Source organism: Emydura macquarii, unplaced genomic scaffold (assembly GCF_026122565.2).
Source record: "Emydura macquarii macquarii isolate MOO-44397 ecotype Brisbane River unplaced genomic scaffold, CSIRO-AGI_Emac_v2 contig_3062, whole genome shotgun sequence".
Classification (NCBI taxonomy): domain Eukaryota; kingdom Metazoa; phylum Chordata; order Testudines; family Chelidae; genus Emydura; species Emydura macquarii.
In genome coordinates, this window is record NW_027133199.1 from 2,951,744 (window position 1) to 2,969,752 (window position 18,009).

At 42.5% G+C, this 18,009-nt stretch overlaps 1 protein-coding gene across 1 annotated transcript; it reads left to right on the plus strand.

Annotated features, from left to right (window-relative positions):
- Positions 1-675: 675 nt before the first annotated feature.
- Positions 676-17,247, plus strand: QDPR (quinoid dihydropteridine reductase). The gene is made up of 7 exons (XM_067530316.1): positions 676-1,166; positions 1,744-1,836; positions 4,410-4,506; positions 6,813-6,953; positions 9,836-9,944; positions 14,895-14,978; positions 16,319-17,247. Exons 1-7 carry the CDS (start codon positions 1,071-1,073, stop codon positions 16,422-16,424), a joined length of 726 nt encoding a protein of 241 aa, XP_067386417.1. The 5' UTR covers positions 676-1,070; the 3' UTR covers positions 16,425-17,247.
- Positions 17,248-18,009: the final 762 nt, after the last annotated feature.

Below are 18,009 nucleotides of genomic sequence, written 5' to 3' on the forward strand. Positions count from 1 at the left end.
CCTGGCAGGGGCCTGTAAATGCCAATACAATGCCCAAGGCAACAGAGAAGCATCCCCCAGTGTCACAAACCCAGACTGTGGCTCAGGACTCCTGGGTTCTGGCCCTGGGCTGGCCAGGGAGTGCGGTCTAGTGGGTTAAAGAGGGTGGGGAGAACTGCAGGTCAGGACTCCTGGGTGCTGACCCCAGGCTGGGAGTGGGAGGGGGGTGTAATGGGTTAGAGCAGGGGGGCGGGCAGTCGATTCCCCCTGTCTAGAATGGTTGGGCTGGATAAAGGGAGGGCGCAGTGCTGGGTAGGATAGAAGAGGCTGGCTCAGAAGCTCCGTCCTTCCACCGCGTGGCACCCTCCAGCCGCACCTGGGCTTTGCCCACCTGTGCCCTGTGCAGCTCGTTTCCTGAACAGGCAGAGTGAAAGCAGCAGATGCTTGCAGCCTTAGTCGTCCGTCCCCCCAGCTTCTGCCAGGGCTGGGGGTCAGGGCCACCTCCCGCCCCCGCGTGGCTTCCCCAGGTGGTGGAGCTTTTCCGTGCACCCAGATTCTGCCTGGGGGGGGGGGGTTGGATCTCGGGGGCTAGGTCTTAGACCCCCCCATGGCTTCTACCAGGGTCGGCTCCCCCCACACGGGGCTTGCGTGGGAAATCTGCTACAGAGTGCAAAGCCCATCCACGGAGGGGAGGAAAATAATCGAAATCAGACACAAGCAACAGCTGATCAGTGTTTCTTCCGGCCTGTGTCAGGCAGGGCTTCTGCGGCCCCGCTCCTCTCTCACACCACCTCCCAGGGCAGGCGATGGATACAGAGGGAGGCAATGAACCAATCGCATCAAACTCGGACTGAACGTCACTGTCGGGGCCGCAGGGGTTGTGTGTGCGCGTGGGGGCGCGCGCGGAGGCGAAGGGGAGGTGTGGGTCCGTCCGTCTGTCTGTCTGCCGGGTGGGCGGCCCCGCTGCCAGGCAGGGAGGCGGAGCTGCTCGTGGGGCTGGCCGGCTGGGCGGGCTCCGACGCGCCGTGCGGCAGCCTGCCTCGAGCCCCACTGGAGGCGCAGAGAGGGATCAGCCGGGCAGCGGACGCAGCATGGCAGCAGCAGCAGAGGCGCGCCGAGTCCTGGTGTATGGAGGCCGAGGGGCCCTGGGAGCCCAATGCGTGCATTATTTGCGATCCAAGCACTGGGTAACCACACCGGGCAGTTAGTGCTCGTGCTGCATGGCTTGTTGGGGGTTGTCCGGGAGCAGCCGGGGAGGAAGAAGCTCCTTCCTGTGCATCGCGGCAGCGGGCAGCATCGCTCTGCCTTTCTTCGGCCCAGCTGCAGTGCCAGGGCGCTCCCCACATGCGGTGTCATTTGAATCACAAAGCTCTGAGAAACGACAGACGGAGCGGGAGTGTGAATGTCTCTCCGAGACACACAGCGAACTCCTCTGTCCCTCCCTCTCCCAGAGGAAGAGACTTTAAACCCTTCCTTGCAGCGAATCCCCCCCGAACACAGAGTCTTCCTCCCCGCCAGTGAGTAAAGCTTGGCAGCTCGTTTGCAGTTGGCCAATTGCAGCCTTGCAAATCAAGTGCACTGGTTTTTCACCCTAGCTGTGGGGCTGTGAAGTGGGCAAAGTACAGACACTGAATCCTGAGCGGAAGCTCGAAGATATAGCAACATAGCCCCTTAAACACTCTTTGAAAAAAATAATCTATTTCCTGATAAGTCATCCATTTTTAAAAGTAAAACTCTCTCTTTGTTCTTCTTTATTGTTATCAGTGGGTTGCCAGCATTGACCTAGCAGAAAATGAAGAAGCGAATGCTAATGTTGTTGTGAAAATGACCGACTCCTTCACTGAGCAAGCAGATCAGGTGACACTTTCATTTTCCTTTAAATGTTGTAATAAATCTTGTAGCATCAATGGATGGGGCAGATGCATTGCATTAGGACGGTGCTTGGGCCGTTCTTTCAAGTGCTGAGAAAAGCATTGGGTTTCTCAATGTCTTAGGGACTGTACAAAATCCTATCTAGAATAGAATAGAATAGACTACCTTGTTTTCTTTCTTGGAAGCTGTTTCCCTGGTGCCACACAGTTAGGTCATTTACAGCATGGTACCTGCTTCCCCACTAAGGCTATTATCAGTATATTCTGATTAAAAGAAGACGGAGTTCTCATTCACTCTCATTGTTCTTTCTCTTTGGGATTATATGGAGCCCATGTACATGTGTTATTACAGACAGAGAGTCCAGGGACACCCTCCTTTTATTAAAATTATTTTTATCTTTAAAATATTTACCTGGGTAACAACAAATTGTAGACAAATAGAAGCTGAAAGAATTTTACAAATCTGTTGTTTTTTTCATTGGTCTCTTTGGTTTACTTTTTGCACTGTGTGCAGTGAAACTAAACTTGACCGTTTGTAGTCAGTGTCACTGTTTCCTCCTTCACTGGCAGAGTTCTGCAGTGCTTGGGTTGCAAAATTATGAAAAGAAAAAGAAAGAAAGAAATAGTTTAATCAACACTTTGTCATCAATACAAGAAGCCGTTCACTTGGGCGTGCTCTTATACCCATGCAGAGTATCACTGAAGTCAGTGGTCAGTGGGGCTTTCACAGGCTCACTGGTCTGACTGTGCAGAGCATCTCACAGGATTGGTGCCCAAAACATTTCTATTAAGTTTTCTGAAACGTAAAAAACCAAAACCAAATACCCCTCCACGTACACCCAAAGTCACCAATTTTGGGAGTCTAAATTACCAGCCATTGTTGTTTTTAAATTCAAATTGTAAATGTAAAACAGTTTTGCTTTACGTGTCTGTCCTAATTGGATTTCCTTTCTTGACAGTGACTTGTTCTTACCCATGTTTGTAGTCAAGATGAATTAGGACTTTTCATTTTGTACTGCAACAAGCCAGTTGTTAATGTTGTTTAGATGCCCTTCATTGTGAGCCGTGGAAGCAGGCACAGCACTTTTCTGGAAGAGCCAGTAGAGCTGGATAGGCTAACTGAAGACAACTTATGTGCATGAAAATGTCTCTTGGAGACTTAACTGTCAATTTATTTAAGAATTTGGTCGCCTAACCTCCCACTTCTTTCTTGCCTCTCAATCTGAAAGGTATTGTGTGCAGACAGATTGCGGTGCCTAGGCAGGGCTTTGTAGAGCTTGATAAGACTCCATGCAGATGCAGCAGTCGACACCCAAGCAGAAGTTGCAGAATGGGGGCCTAAGTGGTTTTACATTATTATCAACCAGTGAAGCCTTGTTCTTCACATGGAAGCATATTCCTCTAACTGATAAACTGAATCGTTAGGCACAATATTACTTATATGCATGTATAACTCAGAAGCCTTTAAAAATAGATTGTGGAGTATATCAGGCCTCAAATTTGTCATTTCTATTTTTTTAATGGTGGTCTTTTCTTTAAAACATGAAGTGATTTGGTTATATCCCTGGCTTTTCATTTAGAAACTGACCTCTTGTTGAATAATTGGCACAACAAGAAGAGGTGTTCTTGCTGTGAGCTCCACGGATAAAATTCGGTATGAATAGATATGAAGTCCTACACTTGGAAAAGGAAACAAAGATAGGGTGAGCTACAAGTATAAACTTTCAAGCTTTAGGTATAAGCTAGGGTATAAGCTATACTCCCAAGCTTTAGGGTGTGAGTTTTAGGGTTAGGTAGAAACTTTACCAAGAGGGAGGCTATTCCAGTATCGGATTTCTTTCTTGCACCTTCATTCCATGTTTCTGAACAGTACAATACAAAGGGAAGGGCTGTTACCTGGAAGAGCAGTGTGTCCCAAGAGAAACTCAAAGTGTAAGTAGATAGCAAACTGAGGGCCTGATCCTGAAAATGCTCCTGCAAGCCTTACTCTCACATTTTACTGACATTCCACTGACATCACCTAACACAGTGGTTCTCAATCTTACCAGACTATTGTACCCCTTTCAGGAGTCTGATTTGTCTTGCGTACACCAAGTGTCATCTCACTTAAAAAATACTTGCTTACAAAATCAGACATAAAAATACAAAAGTGTCACAACACACTGTTAGTGAAAAATTACTTACTTTCTCGTTTTGTCTGTATGAAATTTTAGTTTGTATTGACTTCACTAGTGCTTTTTATGTAGCCTGTTGTATATCTAGGTGAGTTGATTTCCCCCCTGGAAGTCCTCTGCATACCCCCAGAGGTACGTGTAACCCTGGTTGAGAATCACTGACCTAACACATGATTGTTGTTTAATCTATTTTCAGTATTCAGCATTTTTATTTTCCTTCCAGTGGGTAAAATCATAAACTCTTTTTAAACAGCTGCTTACATCACCATGTGTGCAACATAATTTTAAAAATTATAATTTAAAGGTAGTCTGGGTATTTATAAGTTTACTTCTTCGATACAGTATTTTCAGACTGATTTTATAACTTCTCTGTTATATATTTAAGGTGACAGTAGATGTTGGAAAACTTCTGGGTGAACAGAAGGTGGATGCTATCCTGTGTGTAGCTGGAGGATGGGCTGGTGGCAGTGCAAAAGCTAAATGTAAGCCCTTTTGTTAGTTGTATACTGGCAAACACATAAATGCAATATGAGAGAAATCTTTAAAAGAAGGAGATTTCTCAGACTAAAATCTCTCCTTTATTGTGATCACACAGAAAGGGAACTAATAGCTATACCAAACTCAATGGGAGCTGGGCCACCTTTCAGTGCCTTTCATAGACTTTTCTATTTAATGGTTATATTTGATTAATAATAGTACGTTGCTCTGCTGTAGCATTATTCATCAGTGCATCTCAAAGAGCTTTACAAAGGTCAGTATCATTAGCCCCATTTTACAGATGGGGGAACTGAGGCACAGCACGGTGAAGTGACTTGCCCAAGGTCGCTGGCTGAGCCTAGAATAGATCCCAAGTCTCCTGAGTCCCAGTCCAGTGCTCTATCCACTAGGCCACACAGCCTTCCACAGCCTTCAGTGCTGGTATGTTGTGGCACGATACCGTCGCTTAGTGACAGGCACTATATAAAAACCTAAGATAGCTTTTTAAAATGGATGCAGGTCTTTAAGTTTAACATTAAAATGGCTTGTTACTGAGTTCCTAACATTTCATAATAGCTAGAATGGAATTTTTCTAATCTAGATTAGGATAGCCAAAGTTATTAGCCTCATTTCCTATCTGGAGTATATAAAGCAGCTGGTGGACCCGCCCCTTCCCCTCCTCCCCAACTCCATACACACATACAAGGCAAAGGTGTTTCTTATTTTTAAAGACAGCATAGGATGATGACATTCATTACTGTTTCACAAAGAAGTAAATAATTGTGTGTGTATCTGTTCTTATCCAACACAATGCAGTTAGATAAACAGTTTAACTACTGTAAATGAGACAACAGATTGTGACAGTAATTTAAACTGATATTACTATTAGGATGGCAAATGGGTAACATAGGAATGGCCTGGAATGAGCGGTCATCTTATCAGCTTCATGCCATTAATATGTGTGTATTGAGTTTAAAGTAGTGTTTTTTATGGAAATAAACATCTTAAATGCTAAAGATATAGGTATTCAATATTATGATTGGTTAATCTTAATTTCCTCCCTCTATCCCACAAAAATATGTTGCTAACACAAACCATTGCTGAATTATTTTAAAATTCTATTTTCATTTGAATTTACTGTCTGTAATACTGCAACTCTTTTTTTTTTTTTTTAATTGAAACTATATGCAGGGCCAGTCCTTTTGAAGTCTTGACATTCTGAGCATGTCTAGGCAGCATGTCCATAGCACCTGCGGGCAAATGGATTCCCTATTTGAACAATAGTTTGATAAATAAAAAATGTTTCCCACCAATTCCTTTATGTCTTGGAGTTTTCCATCTCCTAGGTCTAGTTCTGCATAGCTTATGAGATCTAAATACCAAGACCAAAGCCCCTGGGAAAAGATGGTTGCAGTCTAGCAGTCACGGTGTTGTTTTCCATGAAATTCCGGGGAGTAAGCAAGCAGCAGTTGAAATCAAAACTAGGTTTTGTGTAATAACACTACAGAGCACTACCAAAAGGTCACCACTGCAGACATAAAATATTTAAGAGCAGTGTTTGCAATCATAGACAAGAAAAAGCATAGAGTACGAGGTTTGCTCAGGTGGTCACCCATCCAAGAACTAAAGAGACTTAAACCTATAGTTTATGCAAGACAATGCAACTTTATTTTATACAGCTTCTCTCGTACAAACTAACTGGACTACAGAGATAAATAATACAGTTACAAAATTAAAAAAAAAAGAGTGAGAATTTAAGAGCAAGAGGCAAGGAGAAGAATTGTTTTCCCAGCCGATGAAAAGGTCATTCCAGAAGGTAGGAGTTGCAGAGGAGAAGGCTCTCTCACCATCAGAGGTGAGACTATACAAAGGGACAGAGAGAGGAGGCTAATGCGAGATGAACACAGGAGTAGAGAGTAAAGAGACCGACAAGGTCTTTTGAAGCTGATGAAAGCAAGTTCATGGAAGTTTAGAAATGAGGGGGTGTTGAACAGGGTCCAGAAATGAAAGGCAAGCCAATGGAACTGGCTGAGGATAGGGATGCGGTCACACTTCTTGTAGTAAGAAGTCAGGTAACAGTATTGTGCGTGTGCTATTGATCAGGGACGTGAGGAAGCCAAAGAGAATGGAGATGGAATGGGCAAGACGAGAGAAGCTGAAGGCAGTGATGAGGATTTCAGCAGAAGTGGGCTATATGAAGTGGCATAAGGAGATTTTCATACTATTATTTCAGTCTATATGGTGAGATGCAAGCTAGAACCAGAAGACTTTTTGCATTCTAGATGACTGACCCGACTATTTTGTTTTTCAGCTTTATACAAAAATGCTGACTTGATGTGGAAACAGAGTGTTTGGACGTCGACTATTTCCAGTCACTTAGCCACCAAACATCTGAAAGAAGGAGGTTTGTTGACTCTGACGGGAGCAAAAGCTGCTTTAGCTGGAACCCCAGGTAACAAGCACAGTGCAGTGTTTGCTTTGACACCAACAATAATTGTTTAATTATTCTTATTTGAGAAACAACAGTTTTACTCCTTCAACATTTCTTACCACATTATATACACATGGTAAACAGCTGTCTGAATCCCTTGAGGAAAGTTGAAACATGGCAGTTGGCAATCCCAAACCCATGTCAAGTATAGTGCAATAAATAAATACATAAAGTAAAATCTGTTGCTTAAATACTAGTTGTCTGGCTTTGGTGAAATTTTTTTTAGTATATCAAGCAGTCAGAAGAGCTTGGGAAATAATTAAGGTTAAAGTCCATATTTGCTTTCCTGGAAGGCAGGGTTCTTAGGTAACTAATTTTTTTTAAAAGTTAGTGATGACTCAGGATTTTATTGAGCACAATCATCCTGCTCATGTTCTGTATTCAGTCCACCTCACTTCAGACACAGATAAGTTTGATAACCTTCAACCTCTGCCTCCATTAGTTGTTTAATATAGACTTTGTGAAATATACCGTGCCATCTTTGATCTCATTCCAGTTTTTTCTTGCTCTTTGTAGAAAATTAAACCTAGAAGCAATTTAAAAAAAACACAGGCATTAGGGGACTGTGGGTTTGAGGGGTGAAGACAGAGACATTAACATCTCTTAGAGTCTGAAAGATTTATCGGAGAACCAAATGAAATAACTTCCATTTCAGAAGCTCTTATTTTAGTGTTACTTTGCTCTCTTAGATATCTGCAACAATATTCTGATGTGACATAAAAAACTTTAAAAGTTAAAATGATGGAATAAGTTGTAAAGGTAAGAGGTGCTTCTTAAAAGCTATGTCTGAAAACAGAGGTAAAGGAATTATAACTGTTACCATTATATTCTAGAAAAATATACTGTTTTTTACTTAATTATTTGGCCTCTCTATTTGCATAGTTAAAGCTGCATCTAACATGGTCTGAAGATAAAATCGTTATTATTGAGTGAAAAGGTTGTTTGTTTCCTTTTTGCAACAGACTGGCTACGTACAGTTAAAAATGCAAAGAGGTGAACTCTTTGGAGTAATTCCATGACATTTTGTTAGGGCAGAGAATCAACTTAATTTGCTTTCATGTTTTGAGCAGGATGGTTTCAATCATTGTGGATATTTAGGACAAGCAGTGCTGTGGGAAAACACATGAACCTTATTAAATATGTGGTGGAATTGGGAAAGAATTGTTGTTCAATTAGTGCAAATATATCTTCTGACATTTTAAGTTAGTTATTATTTGTAATTGTGGAAGTATTTAGCTATTCCTTCCCCCCATTCTTATGATATGTCCTCTTGTTTTTCAGTAGACCCTGGAAACTATTTTCCTATTTAAGTATAGTAACTTTAAATGGGAATCGCCTACAGCTAACTGGAAAAAATATGTAGCAGAAATAGAAGGCATTCAGGGATGGATGGCAAAAGTATTTAGAAGCACAAAGAGATTTTACTATATTGAAAGATTTAAAAGATTGGAATTGTTTGATGTAGAAAGAAGACAAATAAGAGGGGATATAGGAGATACAAACAACAAATAGTAATGAGATGGTAAATTGGCCACTTCTGTTTAGGCTTTCTCTTAATACACAAGAAAAGGAACGTTCAATGAACTGTAAGGCAACACATTTAAAACTGAGCAAAGGAATTACTTCTTTACACAATGCATAATTAACCTGTGGAACTCACTGTCATAAGATATCATTGAGAGCAAGAACTCAGAAAAATTTCAAATAAAGTAATAGGCATTTATATGGATGGTGAAAACATATCCATGGTTACATTAGATAAGCTAAGACATTTATTTTTGGAGAGAGAAACTCTCATGCTTCAGAACTTAATTCAGCTAGTAACTGATAAGGGTTAGGAAGAAACCTGCCCATAAGAGAAGTTTTTAATGACTTTCCACTGTAGAATTACTTGCAACTTCCACCAAAGTATCTGATACAGGCCTGTGTCAGAATTACCAGGACACAAGAGTAGATGGACCAATGGACTTATCCAGTATGGCTGCATGTATTTACCCCCTGATTCTGCAAACATTTAATCACTTGCTTACTTTTAAGTATGTGAGTAGTTTCATTAAAGTCAGTGGGACTACTTGTGCTTAAAGTTAAGTACATGCATAAGTGTTTGCAAGATTGAGGCCAGAGATAGTCGATATACATAGAATGGGGCAAAAAAAAATTGTTGGCGAAAAATGCAGATTTGATGACTCCAGTGAAATCTACATAAATTTTAGAATTTCAGTACTCATTTAGAAAAACAAAAACATTCTGAAAAAACTAAAATGTTTCGTTACATTTTCTAACCAGAATGTTTTGATTTCTTTTGGTTTGAAAGTTTTCAGAATTTTCTTTAATTTTATGTTTCAAATATTCAAAAATTTTAAAATGGTCAAAATTAAAACAAAATGTATTATTGAACCTGAAACTTTTTTTTTTTTTTTTTCCAATTTTTCGAAATTGCCAATGAACTGAAAAATCCATTACTCTCCCAGCTCTAGATATCTCTTCCCTGTGTGTCTTTATAAATATAAATGCTGTAACACTGTATTCAGATCTCCTGGCACAATTTGTGAGACCTAACCAAGCGTATCAGAACCTTTAAAAATACATTTTTTTTTACTTCTGTGGTGCTAGATAAATTGAGCTGTATGGTAGCAACACAATTTCTTTGTCATGGGTAAGTTTGTCGCAAAATGTGCATACCTTTTGCAATGTGCTATAAGACTGATTCTGTTACAAGATTGTGGCAGGTGAATACAAACCTGCCTTTCATCAAATAACGTAGAAACCTTCACTGTCTCTTTTTACACAACGCTTATCAGTGAGAGAACTTTTTTTTAATCTGTTTCATTTCTAATTGTTAGGGATGGTGGGGTATGGCATGGCAAAAGGAGCAGTACATCAGCTTTGTCAGAGTCTAGCCGGTGCAAACTGTGGCTTGCCATCTGGGTCTGCTGCTGTTGCTGTTCTACCGTAAGTGGTTGCATAGCTACCTGTGCTACTGCATTGTTTCATTTTAAAGTGTGACCGTAACTGAGTGACACATGGATGCACTTCATTCCTCAGGCCCCATCTACGCTACTGAAGTAACTATTTAAACATCGTTGTGGTTCCTCAGGCAGGGACTGTCCCTCTTCAATAGTCTGGAACATACCTAGCACATTATAGGCATTATCATAACCAATACATAACATGTTTTTTCTTTTCTGTGCAGACAGAAGAAATGATTGTTACAATGATGTTAGTAAACCACGAGTTAACCCTGATGGATGGTTAAACCATGTTTAAATGTGGTTCTTTTGTAGTGCAGATGGGAGTCTAAAAGTGACGCATTAGACATATGAAACTGTTCAAAGTGTCCGACGAAGTGGGTTTCTGCCAAGGAAAGCTTATGCCCCAATATGTTAGTTTTTAAGGTGCCACAGGACTCTCGCTGTTTTGCTGAAAACAGACTAACACGACTACCCTGCTGGAACTGTTCAAAGTATGTGTTTTATAGTTTTTGTGGAATAAGAAAATAGTGGAGTGTTTTATTTAGCTGAAAGTGCTTTTGAATGTTTGCATTCACTGTTCCTTAATTTTGGTTGGGCACAGTTAGCTGACGTCTATCGAACTTTACTTCTGAATGCCAAATGGCGTTTCGAATGAGGAAAATATATCTTGCCAAACCTTTACCTTTTTTGAGATTTTTTTCCCCCCATAGAAGCATAGCTTCCACTCAGGGGTGTGCACAGGGATTTAAATGTGACTACTTTTTGGAGGGGCACTTTAAATACCAGCCTCCCACCCATTGCCCCCGGGCCCCACTGCCTCCCCCACCCATCCCCCCAAACCCCATTGCCTCCATTTCCCACTTCCCGCCCATTGTCTTGAGCTCCCTTCTGCGCACCCCAGGTGGGCTCCAAACACTTATTGGAGGCTGCAGGCGAGGAAGGGATGGGTCTCAGCAGGCTTCCCCATGCCTGCTGCCAGTCTGCCTTCCCTGCTTCAGGCACATCTAGTGGGGCTCAGTGGGTGCGCTAGCTGCAGTGCCTTTCCCAGGCATGTCCCTTCAGCTGCATTCAGCCCAACTCCCAGCCTGGCAGAAAGTGGGGAGGACAGGCTCAGGCTTGGGAACCCTGGGGTGGGGGCCAGGCCAGAAGCTGGAGGCAGTGGTGGAAATGGTTATTGAGAGGGTCATTCCCCTGCTTGCCCGCCCTTGTGTATGCCCTGCTTCCACTGGAGTGCATAATATTATATATCCTCTTTGTAGAGTGACTTGAGCAGCTAAAGTAATTGTCCCTTGAATAGAAAAGGTTTAGTTCCTCGTTTCCCTGCCACAAGCTTAGTGACACTTTGGGTATGTCCACACTGCAGACTGAAGGTGATTTACTTTAAATCGACTTTCACCTGCCGAATTGTAGAAGTCGCAGGTGTGTGATCACACCACGCTCCTTCCGCCGGGTTCTTGTGTCCCCACTCACCACGCTTGGGTCAACATTCAAAGCAGTGCACCATGGATAGCTATCCCACAGTGCAACTAGCTGCAGAGGCTTTTGGGAGCTTGTTGTCCTCCCATAATGCAACGTGCTCCCTCTCCCTCCCTTCTTGTCCCAAACAAACTGCAAAAACTTTTTTGCGCCGTTGTTCTATGCTGCACACACGCCATTGCCGGAGAGCCTTGGAGCCCACTCAGCTCTGCACTATCATTGTGAGCATCACAAATACCTCACGGCTTACCCTGCAGTATTTTCAAAGGCAAGAGAGGAGCCGCAGCATGGAAAATAGCGATGTTACTGAGGCCGCCCTGCTACAAGCCATAGAGTGGAACAGTTCCTGTTTGCTGCAGGCTGTCATGCATCATCTTCAGTCCATGGAGCACCAGTTCTAGTCCCGGGAAACAAGCACAGATTGGTGGGATTGCATCGTTATGAAGGTGTGGGATGATGAGCAGTGGCTGCAGAACTTTCGTATGCGAAAAGCCAATTTCTTTTAACTTTGCGTGAAGCTGTCGCCAGCCCTGAAGCGCATGAATACTGGCTTGAGACCAGCTCTGGCAGTGGAGAAGTGAATGGCCATTGCTCTGTGGAAGTGCAACCCCACACTGCTACCGGTCAGTTGGGAATCATTTCAGAGTCGTTAAATCCACTGTGGGAGCTGCTGTGATGCAAGTATGCAGGGCCATCAATAGGCTTCTGCTAAGAAGGGTAGTGACTTTGGGAAACGTGCAGGACATAGTGGACGGGTTTGCTGCAATGGGGTTCCCAAACTTTGTGGGGGCAATAGATGACACGCATATCCCTATCCTAGCACCTGACCACCTTGCCACAGAGTACATAAACCGGAAGGGATACTTCTCAATGGCGTTACAGGCCCTTGTGGATCACAGGGGACATTTTACCGACGTCAGTGTGGGGTGGTTTGGAAAGGTGCATGATGCGCGAATCTTTAGGAACTCGGGTTTGTTCAATAAGATGCAGGTGGGCACTTTCTTCCCTGAGCAAAAAATAAACATTGGAGATGTGGAAATGCCAATAGTGATCCTGGGAGGGTCCTGCCTACCCCTTGCTCCCTTGGCTAATGAAGTCCTACACTGGGCACCTGGACAGCAAAAAGGAGCGTTTCAATAACAGGCTCAGTAAGTGCAGAAAAGTGGTAGAATGTTCATTTGGCCATTTAAAAGCCAGATGGAGATGTCTGCTTACTAGGCTTGACATCATTGAAAAGGACATCCCATCAGTTATATCTGCATGCTATATAATTTGTGTGAAATGAAGGGGGAAAAGTTCCTGTAGGGTTGGGCTGTGGAGGCTGATAGGCTGGCTGCAAATTTTGAGCAGCCAGATTCCAGCACCACGCTCAGAGCCAACCGCGGAGTGCTTCGGCTTTAGGAAGCATTGAAAAACTGGTTTTGCAATGAACTGCAATAATGTATGTCTGTGCTGTGCCTTTATTTCCCATCCCCCACCCTCACTTCAGCAGCCCCCTCCTCATCTCTCCCCACCCAAGCTATGAATGAATAAAGACAGATGTGTTTTAATGTTAGAGTTTTATTTGTGACCAGTTTTAATGGGGAGAAAGGAGGATAACTTAACATTGTAAAGTGTCACTCTGCAAGCAACTGTGCTTGCGTGCAGTTCTTAAAGGGGCCGTCACGTCCTTCTGCTCGCCTCCAGCGGTGTGGAGTGCAGCACGTACTGCACCCTGCTCAGTTTCCTCCTAGACTGCTTGGGGGTGGGGGCTGATAACAAAGTGGTAGGCGACGGAGCGTTTTGGAGGGGCTGCAGAGGGCGTCCTGCTCTTGGAGGTCTACCAGACGCCTCAGCATGTCGGACCGATTCCTCATACGCAACAGGAGATGTTCTGTATTATCATGCTCCTGCTTCTGTGCAGATCTTCTGTGTTCCATGTCCATGTCTAGTTTTTCAGACAAGGACACCCTCCAGCCTCTGAGGTCTGTGTCAGCAGCTGCGGAGGCATTCATTAGTTCGCTAAACATGTCATCCCACATTTTTTTTACCCCCCGTTTCCTAATCTGGGAATGTCTTTCAGCTGGAGTTCAGCAAGGGGGGCCAAACGCCGAGGTGTCTACTGTAAGATAAGCAAAGCACAAAGTTGCCATTGTTAGCTGACCCAAAGTAGTAAAGGAAATGTTACAATGTAAAAAGTACTCCCCTTCATGTTCACAAGACTAAGCCAGACCCACATTTCATTCTGTACATCTCGGAAGGGTCAGACTGGCGTTACAGACATGGTAAGCAAGGGACCCTTGCATCTGTTATAGAGAGGCATCATTAGCACTAAAATCCACAATCTACACTTGAGCAAGGAGAGGGATCACCGGGCTCCCCTGTAACATGCCAAGGACCAGTTTGGGAGGAGGTGGGCAGAACAGATTAGAGGACACTGCGGGTGAATTGTAGCGGCAGAAAACAGGGCAACCAGCGTCCCAACTCATAATGCCCATTGCAACAGTACTAGAACTAGGAATAGTCTTGGGGAGGCACCCAGGGACCCCGTCAATGGCAGAGGAATAAAACAGAGTGACTGTATTGTTCAGGTACTTTAAACTTGCACCATCTTCCCTAGGTGACCATGTGTGATATCAATCTCCTGAGGTAATGCAGGCGGAAAGGAAGATTTGATGGAAAATCGACGGAACTTACGTGCTTGTGGGGAGACATACTTTAGGGGGTCGACATAAGCGGCGTTACATTGATCTCCATTGCCAGTGTAAACCAGGCCTTAGTTGGCTGCCTGCATTGGCAGAGGGGTGATGGACTGAATGGCCTAATAGACATGGAAAAGTTCTAACTTCTGTGATTCCCTTTGTAACCTAGTTACGGATTTTTGTATTTCCTTGCCAGGCTAATGTGAAACATAGTCTTTGAAGATTGTCAGTGCTCAGAAGTACTGGAGAAGGGCTTAAGAATGCTGTTTGAACTCATATAATTGCACATCTCCCTCTTCCTTACAAGCTTCTCCAAGTGCATTTCTTTTCGGACAGGGAATGACAACATACCAGATATTCAAATAACACCTGTGTCTGCAAAGTACCATCAGTAGGCAGATATCAAGTTCACACTGGTCTCTTGGCTACTGGCCATTCCAAACTTGCACAGATGCCTTGAAAGGTTTTATTTTTGTGTAATGTTTTAAGAGAGTAACAATTAAGGGTGGGATTTTCAGCAACATATAAGTGACTTAGGCACTTTTGAAAATCCCACCTTGTAAATATCATCATACTTAAAGGTCTAGAATTAAAACCTTCAATGGATGGCTACATGCTGTTAGAAACATACAGCTTTCAAAAGAAATTCATCTAATATTGTTTGGATTTCAGTACCCTGTTCTGAAAATTCAGCATGCACCAGAGCGGAAGAACAGACAGCTCTTATCTGAAACATGATGTACAAATGAAAGGCTTATCTCTCTCAATTGCAGGGTTACCCTGGATACACCAATGAACAGGAAATCAATGCCTGACGCAGATTTCAGCTCCTGGACACCCCTAGAGTTCCTTGCTGAGTGAGTACATGCACAATGACTAAAACAGTTCCTTTTAAAACATCTGGGCTTTTTACATTTTCTCTTTTAAAACTATGCTGTCTTGTCACTTGGATTTGCATGTTCCTGTGCACACCCCATTTTCTGTGCCTTGAAGTTAGATTAAGCTTACAGGGGCAGATCCTCAGCTGGGGAAAACTGGCATGACTTCAGTGGCATTGCACTAATTTGTACCAGCTGAGGCTCTAGCCTGTGGGTTTTAAAGTCAGCAAGTCTCATAAAGCATGCAGACAATTAAATTAAATCACAAACAGGGAAAATGAGAGAGGAGAACAAATATATATGAGAAAGGGAAAGAAAAAGCAAAGTCACAGCTTTAGAGTATATAAACTTTGTTAGCCATAATCTTCAGTGGAAGGGTGACTCTGAAGGTAAAAAACATTTCTCTGCCTCTTTTTTTAACCTATTGGATACTGGGATGCCAACAATATTTTTTTGTTTTGGGTCCCAGTGTGCCTAGTCAGCTTGAGGACATTTTCAATAAGTTTCTGTAGGATTTACCTTTTTTTTTTTTTTTAATTTGTTTTAAGAAATTGAAATATTTTGCAAACTTTAGGAGGAGAATTGGGGTACAGTTACCTTCCACCTAAAGTTAACTTTTATTATTAATTAGGTATGTAAGAATGAAATTTCCAGGGTGCTGCACACCCTCTGCAAACAGCAGTGGTGTAGCCCAACAGGACAATAGGTGCTTTGTAGATAGATGAGAGACAGCTCTTTGCCCTGAAGAACTTACATACTAGGCTCTGATCCTGCAATCAGATCTCTGTGGATGGATCCCTATACCTGGATAGAGCATTATTGATTTCAGTAGGGCTCTGTGTCAGTGGAAGGGTCTGCCCCCATAGAATCATAGAAGATTAGGGCCAGAAGGGACCTCAGGAGGTCATCTAGTCCAACCCCGGGCTCAAAGCAGGATCAACCCCAACTAAATCATCCCAGCTTGGGCTTTGTCAAGCTGCCCCATAAACCCTCTAAGGATGGAGATTCCACCACCTCCCTAGGTAACCCATTCCAGTGCTTCACCGCCCTCCCAGTGAAAATCTTTTTCCTAATATCCACTGCAACTTGAGACCATTGTTCCTTGTTCTGTCATCTACCACCACTGAGAACAGCCTAGTTCCATCCTCCCTGAAACCTCCCTTTAGGTAGATGAAGACAATTGTAGAATCCACACATAAAAAGACAACACATAGAGAAGGAAGTGGACATGTCAGGCGGATTCTCTCCCACCTTTTTTTTTTCTTTTTCCTTTTCACCCCCTGCCTATACACACTTATAGTATTCTTATTTTTTAACAGAACGTTTTATGACTGGATCACAGGGAAGAACAGACCAAGCTCAGGCAGCCTAATCCAGGTGGTAACTACAGGAGGGAAGACAGAACTAGCGGCTGCACATCTTTGAGATTGATCAGTGTGATTGTTTGTGAAAACACAGCAAAGGAGAAGCTACTGAAAACTGTAGCATCCTAGTCAAGTTTGGGTGATCTTCTGTATCCAGTCATTCTATTATCTTGTTTGTGAAACAACATGTTGAATAATGTTTCTCTGTTCTTAGATGCGAGCTACATTCCTTTGCCAAAATATCTTCTATATTCATCAAGGCTATAGATTCTAAAATCTGCAAATGTCCTAATCTTGACTATTCTGTAGCAGATTACCTCTGTTCTTTAAAATTAGGCAAATAATGGTGATTAAGTATCAGAAATTGTGCTTAATGATGTGATATACCTACATATATAACTATCCGGTTCTCTCATATTTGTCTTTTGGGCATCTGTTTTTGTCCATTTCAGCAATATCATTGTGTCTTCTGATATTATCCTAATACTTGGGGTTTTTTTTTGTTGGACATAGCTTTAAAATAAAATCACTGATGCCCTATGAAAAGCCCAGTCCTGCTACCCTTTTTCCTATGAATATTCTACACCAATTCAAGTCCCATTGGAGCTAGTGAGACTGAATAAAGGTTACTTGCATAAGATGCGGTTGCAAGATTACAGCCATTAAATTGCCTTAAAGCGTTTAAAACAGCTGTCAGCCCAACAGTTATTATGGGGATTTATTTTTCCAAATAATTGATGTAAGGTATTATAAATGTGTCTTGTGTAACTCCTGATGACTCTTTACTATCTGAAGAAGCAAAGTGCCCTAAAGAAATAGAAATAGAATACAGACTATTGTTAGACTATAGAGGATTTTGTGCTAAATAAATATATATTGTTTTATTTATTGGGTTGGTTACTTCTTTATAATCTAAATTAGTGGTGTAACATCTACAGTGAGAGATTTGTTCAGTGCTTCCAAAACAACTATTAGCTCCCCACTTGAGGTTATTGTGTACAGACAACAGGAATATTTTTCAAGCTCATGTTTTCCTTCTTACAGTGGAGTTATGGAATTATAAATACTTTCCTACTGTAGAGAGATAAGGAGAACCCCTAGCATTTCTGTAGCTTGGATTTAACTTATCTCCTTTGTATCTGTTCTCTGCTATCCAAAAACACTCATTTGGAAATGAGATCTGAGTCAATTAGAGGTTTCTGTATCCATTTCCACCATCCTTTGTTTGACACAGGACTGTGGCCAGTCTTAGTATGTACAGTCTCCGCGCTACTCAAATTCATAGATAGAGGCTAAGGCATAGTGACAGGGGTTCTCCAGAGTGAGAAGATAGCTGGAAGTGCTGTCAACATCAGCTGATATATTGGACGTTTTGCTTAGTACACACATTAAAGAAGGCAGTATTTTGCCCACTCTCTATCTCCTAGTACTGGCATTGTGACCTCTTCATTTTTCCATGGCATGAACCAAATCTCAGGAGTCTAAGTTCTTACGAGAAAACACCTTTCTGCTGGTTTTTTTCTTGCTTTTTGTATTTCTGGTTTAGAACCTGAAATGGAACAAATATAAAATGGTGATGATAAAGAAGGGGTGGGCAAACTGAGTTCCAAATTTGAACACCCCATAACTTTTGAAGTTCATTTGCG

What these genes read in the sequence shown, in the direction of transcription:
- QDPR (XM_067530316.1), top strand. Translation starts at nt 1,071, where the DNA reads ATGGCAGCAGCAGCAGAGGCGCGCCGAGTCCTGGTGTATGGAGGCCGA. An exon ending in TGGCAGTGCAAAAGCTAAAT is followed by an intron (nt 4,507 to 6,812) that starts GTAAGCCCTTTT and finishes TTTGTTTTTCAG; the next exon opens with CTTTATACAAAAATGCTGAC. An exon ending in TGCTTTAGCTGGAACCCCAG is followed by an intron (nt 6,954 to 9,835) that starts GTAACAAGCACA and finishes TCTAATTGTTAG; the next exon opens with GGATGGTGGGGTATGGCATG.